This window comes from Lactuca saligna, chromosome 4 (genome assembly GCF_052625555.1).
Source record: "Lactuca saligna cultivar CGN05327 chromosome 4, ASM5262555v1, whole genome shotgun sequence".
Classification (NCBI taxonomy): Eukaryota; Viridiplantae; Streptophyta; class Magnoliopsida; order Asterales; family Asteraceae; genus Lactuca; species Lactuca saligna.
The window spans coordinates 194,896,743-194,904,987 of record NC_136420.1 but is presented as its reverse complement, the minus strand read 5'-3'; the positions used below and the strand labels follow the sequence as shown (position 1 = coordinate 194,904,987).

Sequence of the window (8,245 nt, the reverse complement as noted above, 5' to 3'; positions counted from 1 at the left end):
CTTCTTGAAGGTGTCGTTCATGAGCCCTTTGACGAGCTCGAAGTTCCATGACTTCTGCTTGAGAGGCAACCAGATGTTGCTGCAAGGTTTCATTGGTTCTCCGGGTCCATTCCATGTCTTCTTCGAGACGGCGGATGCGGATTGTGTTGACACCAGAGTTGGCATCAATCTCCACGACCCGGTCGATGGCTGCTCGACCCTGCTCAACATTGCGAGTTATTCTGCGAATCATGACGGGCAGAGCTCGATCCGCAAAGCCACCATCGCTAACGTGGTAAAAGGTTCGGTCCCCAAAGTAAGGTAAGGGTTGACCCTGTTCGTCACTCTAGCGATTCAATTTGTTTACGCACAAGGGAGTGGGACCTGGAAAAGCTGGTCGAGGGTTGTTGTTTGGGGCTTGACCTACTGGAGGTAGGATGTTGACTTCGGGCTCCGAGTCAGATCCATCCGAGAAGCCTTCTACTTGATGATCATCCAACGGGATTTGATGCTCATCATCGGAATCTGCTTCGAGCCATCCTGCGTTGCCTTCATTCGGAAAGTACGGGTCGCCATGATGGAATCCAGCCATTTAGATCTACGCGAGAAGAGAGATATAAGGATATAGTATATATGTAGCTAGTAGTACAAAACACACCTATAGTATTTTAAGTTTAGGTACTACTGATCTTCTTGTGGTTTTGTTAGTAAGTTTTTAGACTTGTTAACATATCACAACCATTCTAGGGCATATGCTAATCACTCCTCGGACCAGCATAGTTGATCAGGCTATGCCATTCCCAGGACAGACCATACATCCCCGAGCTTACCTGTGATATTTAACAATCGTAATACTTTTGTTCTTGTCATTGTGACACTGATTTTAGTATGAATGCAGACTAGTATACTTAATTAAATATTTTAATATTTAAAGTATAGACTCTTGGTCAGAGTGTTTTAATCCCAAATGGGTTTATAGTTAGTATATCTTTTATGGGTTGATATACTTAATTCACTATAAACAATGCTCTGATACCAATCTGTCACACCCCAAAACCATGAATGGCGGAAACGTTCCGGGGTGTAGGACATCATGTAAAGTATCACAACATAGAATAACAGTAAATAAGAAAACAACATCATCCATTGCATTACATATATAATTTTAATACAAGCGTGTTCTGTACAGTTATAGACACCAAAAATAATGTAAATCAAAATAATAAGATGAGTCTTGGATGCGCTCCATCTTCTCAAAAGATAGCCTCGGTACCTGTCTACTGATGACCTGAGAATACAAGTTATTTTGAAAGAGTTTATCAGCATAAAGCTGGTGAGTTCATAAGTATTTTAGTGTCGGTGTTTGTTATCAAAACGTTTGAACATGTCTCAAGTGTAAGTTTGTAAAATGTATGTTAATGTTTGTAAGTGTTTGTAAAAGTTTGAATCTCTCAGAAAAACCTATATTTTCTACTAAAGTAGCCTTCTACCAAGGCTTAACTGTTTTGTATGTTCGTTTACTGTAAAAGTGTGTAATTTACTCAAGTGTAACTATCATTCTCAAAATTTAGTTTGTACATAACTATTTAAGTGAAAAGATCACTAATTGTGTAAAGAGTAAATTATTGTAGTACTGTAGTGTTGTATTATAGGAACTACTGCTGTACTAACTACCTTAAACCGGATTTATACTAAGGCATCATGTGATTAATTGTACCATACTATCGACTGGATAAACAACGACAAATGTAGGTCGTAAAATGATATGACGTTTGGCACCCGCAGACCTGCAGGTCCGACTGTAGCTAGCAGCAAGGTGTAGGATAGTCAATCTGGTATAGATCTATACGCAGACTCACGCTCTCCCTCCAAGATAATTCTGGCTACAACTCGGGCCATGAATTTTAAAGCATGCTCCGATACAGTGGATCACAATTGTTAACGTATTCATGTATATGTAATTTAATGTTACTTGTTCTAGTATCGTTGTATATATTCTTCTCTAGTATAGTTGTATATGTTCTTCTCTAGTATAGTTGTATATGTTCTTCTCTAGTATAGTTGTATATGTTCTCTTTATAGTATAGTTGTATATGTTCTCTTTATAGTATGGTTGTATATGTACTCATAGTAATGTAATGTATATGTTCTCATAGTAATAAGTATTGACTCATAAATGAACTGACTCATTGATCTAGAAATTGTAGTAATATGATTCTGTGTTACCCCGATGGTAACTTACTAATGATGTAACTAATACGCATGGAAGTACTTTTTATGTCTATATATGTACAATTGATATATAATTAATATTGAAACGACTTTCGGATGACTACCCGAAATCCCACCAGACCACATCTCAAGCGCGAAAAGGAAATAGGGTGGATGGCCTTCCTAAGACCTTTAAACATTTCTTATATATCTATACATATATGGACATGTAATTTATAATAAGTATAACAAAGTTTAAATAAAAGTATTTGGTAAGAAAAGAATTTGTAATACATTTTCAAGTAAAGCAGTTTGATAAATAGTTTGAACAGTGATAAAATCATTGGTTCTATAGTTATTAATCACATATGATTGATGTAATAACTATAAGTATTTAACTTGTATTCCCCCCCCCCCATAAAAGTATTTAAAACATTTAAAAGTATTTCAAAGGTTAATTAACAGGAGTATGAACTCACTTGTGGTGAGTGGATTGGATTGAAGTGTCGGGTTCGCTGCTAGGTGGAAGACGGAGACTTGTACACACGAACGAGCCTAGTTATCATATAATTAACATATGTATAACTAATTAGCCTTATTATAACTAATAATATGAGTTGGGACACTCTAGAACCTGAAAACACTTTGTTTCAAGTGTTAAAGTTCACAAGGTTTGCATCCGAGTGCTAGTAGGACATAACTACGGTGTTTGGGGTCCAAGGGTAAACTCCTTGGGAGTTTACAATCTAAATGACCTTTACCCTTGGAGTTAACAGAAGTAAACTATATGTTTTACGGTCCAAAATCCAAATATTGCAATCCATGAGTTGTTTTGGAGTTTAACAAATCCATAGAAGTAGCCTTGCTAAGTGGTCTAGCTCTTGGAATGGATTAAGAACACAAAACACCCTCCTTGAGGTGTTTACGGCCTAAGGGTATTTTCCCTTGGGTTTACTACCGTAAACCCTTATGGGAAGGGATATTGCCTTGATTTCAAGTCCTTATCACAACTAGGTAAACATCTAATTTAGTCTTTAGGGCTAAGAAAGGAATATGACTCATTTAAACACCTTTTTGGGTGTTTACGGTTTTGAGGCATCCTAAGACTGTAAACACCTATAAATGGTGGTATTTGGTGTTTTTCAAAGCTTAAACATATCAATTCAAGGTTCAAATATGTTAAGGTAAGTCTTGAACTTCAAACTAGGGCTAACCATGGGACTTAAGTCCATTTTGAGGGACTTTATGGTGTTTGCGGTCCAAGCATTTTCTTGGACTGTGAACACCTCAAACATGGTGTTCTTGGCAGATTTCCTTGGTATTTTTTTGATATACTAGCTCACAAGCACTTAAGGATGGGAGTGCTTACTATAATGGTGCTTGATTCGAGCTAAAAGGGCCAAGAACACTTAGTGTGTGTTCTTGGTGTTTTGGAAATCTAATCAAAATACACAAATAAACGGATTGCTAGGTGTATAAACACTAGATTAAGTGTTTTACTAACATGAAATGGTTAGAACAGTTACAAGATCGGAGTTTTGGAAATAAATGTTGGATGATAGTTGAGAGAGTTTTTGGGAGTTTACTCTTTTCACTTTTTGGGGAGTAAACACAAATGGCTAGTTCTTGGGGAGTAAACTCATACATAGATATGAGCTTACGGTTTTTAGGTGATTTTCAAACCCAAAACATAAAAGTTTAGCCGGGTGATCCTAATACGGGAAGTGTTTGCGGTTTTAAAAATAAAAACCCGAGACGACACTTTCTTTTACCTGTTCGTTTAAAAATAATTAGAAATTAATTAAACGAACTTTATATTTTTTAAAAATAAGAAATAATGATATTAAATCACGATACGAAGGGGTTGACTTTTAAGGTTTGACCAAAAGGAAATTTCGGGTTGTCACAAAAACCGTCACATTTACAGTGATGTGTACTTTCAAAACAGTTAGGTCTTGGTAGAAGAGTACTCTTTATACTAATATAAATCATAGGGATTTGCTAGGGTGTTCAAACGTTTTCAACTACTTTCATACACTTCATACTTATACATACTTGTTCCAAATTTTTACAAGTCTTTACTTTCTAGTTTTGCAAATCAAAGACACATTAATACTTATGAATTCACTAGCTTTATTGTTGATACTCGCTTTCAAAATAACTTGTATTCTCAGGTCACAAATAAGACAGGTATGACGACCAGCTTTTGTGAAGACGTTGCAGTCAAGACTCGTCTTTTATTTTGAATATTCATTATGTAGATTTATACTATGAAAGAACTCACATGTACTTGAAGCTTATACTATTAATGCAATGGATGATGTTGTTGCTTGGTTACTACTTTACATTGTTATGATACATTACATGATGACCTCCGCCCCAGAACGTTTCCGCCGTTCTCGGTTTTGGGGTGTGACATACTAAAAGGTATTGAATTGAGATAAAAGCTTTTATGGCTATACATATATAAATAATATATAACTAAGGATCAAACTGAACTCGGACAAACAATAGGTTACTCCAAGTCCACAACCAAAAAAGGAACAAGAAATAAAGTGAGTTATTAGTCATAAGTCCTTCCAACCTTACTTATATAACTAAATATGCATTAGACATGGTTTTGACAATTTATAAGTATAAAAGAGTTAAAAAAAGGTTTATCATATAAAAACAAGTTTGGTAAAGAGTTTAGTATGTAAAATAGTTTGATAAACATTTTGAAGTAGTTTGTTTGATAAAACAGTTAAAAGTATAGTAAATCCATTTGTTTGATAGTTATTAATCACATGTGATTGATATAGTAACTATAATGTTTGAACTTGTATTCCCCCCAATAAAAGCATTTAAAATCATTTAAAAGGTAGATTAAGTGGTATGAACTCACCTGTAGTGAGTGGTTTGGATGAACGATTGGTATAGGATGCTAAGTGCCTAGTGAAAACTTGAGCACACACACGGATCCTATTTTATCATATAATGATACATATATGTATACAGTTAGTGTTTAAAAAACTATTTATGCTAGTAAAGACACCCTAGGACATGGAAAACACTTAGATCCAAGTGCTAGAAGTGTAAACACTACTAGAAAACAACCGTTTAATGACGCGTAAACAATGACACGTGCTAATAGAGGACGCGGATTTGTGTGTACCCTAAAAATAATGTCACTTTAGGAAAGTTTGAAGGATAGTGGACAGGCATTTTTGTGTGCCCCTAATATTAGTGTCCAACAAAAATAAATATTAAAAACATGTAGGGCACGTATCCTAAGTAGCGTGTCGTGTTACCATGTCGCTTTATAATTTTATTCTATGAGCAGGCGTTTTCGTTTTTTTGGGGGAAATGAAATCCAAAAAATAAAAAACCCCACTTGCGTCTCCTGCTTCCAAAGGAACGCTCACCACATCAGTCTCATCACCATCTCTCTCTCTCTCTCTCTCTCTCTCTCTCTCTCTCTCTCTTTCTCTCTCTCTCTCTCTCTATTTCTCTCTCTATAGTTCCCCTCCATGGTACATACCACCACTATCTTGCGCCACCGCCATCGTCGTTGCAGCTACATCTCACCACTTGTAACCTCAACACAATCGACCATCACCATGATTCCTACCATCCATCGTTGCCCTATCATCTTCTCCATCAACACCTCTTTCTTATTCCATGTGAATCCCTAAAATCGGTACGAACAACTAATAGGGTTTGGAGAAAAAGTTGATCTAAGAAAAATCAAAGCAAATGACATAGAAGAAGCTTCCATATACTCATACAAAGCTACTCAGGTAAGTTATTTCCTAAATTTTGTCTTTAATTCTAAAGACATTTCCTTCGATTTTAACCCTAGTTCATCCCCCCTCCTTTGGATTCAGGTTTTTGTGTGATTGGAGATGTTTCCTTTTTACATTGGATTTAATCATCGATATAATCAAATCTATTCATATTCTGAACCACCATATTAGATGATGTGGTGTACTACTGACCGACTCAGTGATCCAGTGAGTGAGATGTTTGATTGACTAAACTGGAAATGGTATGTGGTTCAGGTGGCTCCTCCAGGAAAAATTGCAATCGGGGGACATTCTTACGGGGCGTTTATGACTGCAAATTTGTTGGCGCATGCCCCTCATCTATTCAGTTGTGGCATTGCTCGCTCAGGATCTTATAATAGAACACTTACACCTTTTGGGCTTCAGGTAAGACAACCAGAATTTGATTTGGTCTTTGGTTGATTTTTGCTCATTTGTAATTTATTATGTTGTTGTGTAGAATGAAGATATACCCCTCTCTGTGTGGCACTATACTTAAAAATAGATGCATGTATATGATTTGAAATTAAACCTAGTGATTCCCAAATATGTAAATGAAAAGGATATAATAGCAAGATCATCACCATAACTCTTCTACTTGTCAAATTTCTTATAAGTTGAACATGGCCATCTATTATATTAAGAAAGTTTACAAACAAGATGAATTAAACTTACACATAGAATTAAATTACCATTTCAGTAGAACATTAGATTTGGTTTTTGTTGAGTATTAAACAACCCTGAGATTATAGCTTATTGATTAGATAGATTCATTTGTACAATTTATGAGAGTATCATAATTCATAGTATATGTTGGATTTATGTAATGAATATAACAAAGAACTAATACCATCCTTACAGAAAACACAAACCACATATAATTTCCAGATTTAACCTCTTCAATTTTTGTTGCATATTTATTGCATCATGTATATGATTTTTAAGAAAATGTAAAAACCTGATTACATCCATTTTTTTGTTTAAATTGATTTATGTTCTTTGCTTCTGTAGTAGAAGGCTAGAAGCGATATGACTTATAGATTTGGTGAAGAGGGCCCTGCTATTATGCAATTGCAAAAATGGGAATCTTCTCGATTACAAGAAAACCTGACACAGTTTCATGAAGCTTTCCTTTCTCCAACCAGGGAACTTATATTATTGCTTTCATGTCACCATGAAGTTTACTTCTTCCTCTTGTCAAAGGTGAACAACCAATCTACCAATCTTAAGTGCTTGCTATGATCAAACTTGGTTTATGTTGATTTTAAGATGTGAGTTATTTATATGAATCTTTTGTGGAGGTGAAGCTGTAAGTCATATTGTAAGCTATCCCATGCTTTCTGATATAAATTCACTTGCTTGGGGTATATGTGAACATTCAAATAGTCAACATGAGGGGGCCTTATTTAGAGAACTTCTCTTTGTGGTTAGATATCATGGGTTGACTGCCTATGCATTTTTTCAATCAACTGAGTGCAACAGTGAATCCCTTGAACATATGCCAAATGTAGATAGTGGATAATGGGTTTAATGGGCCCATCTAATGATGCAAGGCATATAAATAAAATAGAAAATGATGGTGAACAAAGGAGATGGTTGAGAACTTTCCTTACTAAAGCCAAAACTGTCAAATCCGAAGGCTATGATTATGAATGATGGTGGTATGGAAAAGGAAGTTACTATAGGAGATGCAGTTGGATGTGTGTTTCATGGATGTTTTCATTTGGTCAGATAAGAGGGTATTTTTGTAATTCCACCCTCTCTTTCATTGGAGTTAGCTTCTGGTTGTATTCTTGTTGAAGCTATTGGATACCAACAAAATAGTATCTACTCTATGGATTGTTTTTAAACCTAATTGAAAGGTAAGATTATTATTTATAAGCTTAGTTTGATTGATACATAACAAAATATGACATTATGTCATGTTTTTATATTTTTTTTATGGATAATTAGTTCATTAGAGATGCTTGCTGGTGTGAGTTTGGCAGATGAAGGCATCTTGAGATTGGTCTTGGTTCTTGTTTATTTGTCACTGAATAATGGTGGAAATGATAATGATGTGTCATCTAAATCAAGGTATGATTCTTTTTTTGCATCTTGATTTCATACATTGTATGGTGTATTTTCTTATACTATTTAATTTTATATATAATTCAGGCTTCTATCATTGGGCACCCATTTCTCTAAAAAATAATACGTAGATATGGATCATTGCAGCATATTCATGATCTAACTCAGGCAACACATCAAAA

General features: G+C 35.2%; 1 protein-coding gene across 1 annotated transcript; it reads left to right on the top strand.

The window, feature by feature from the left end:
* The first annotated feature begins 230 nt into the window (after positions 1–230).
* Positions 231–7,515, top strand: LOC145040407 (uncharacterized). The gene is made up of 4 exons (XM_078988340.1): positions 231–274; positions 354–382; positions 7,045–7,161; positions 7,295–7,515. The coding sequence occupies exons 1-4, from the start codon at positions 231–233 to the stop codon at positions 7,513–7,515; spliced, it is 411 nt and encodes a 136-aa protein (XP_078844466.1).
* Positions 7,516–8,245: the final 730 nt, after the last annotated feature.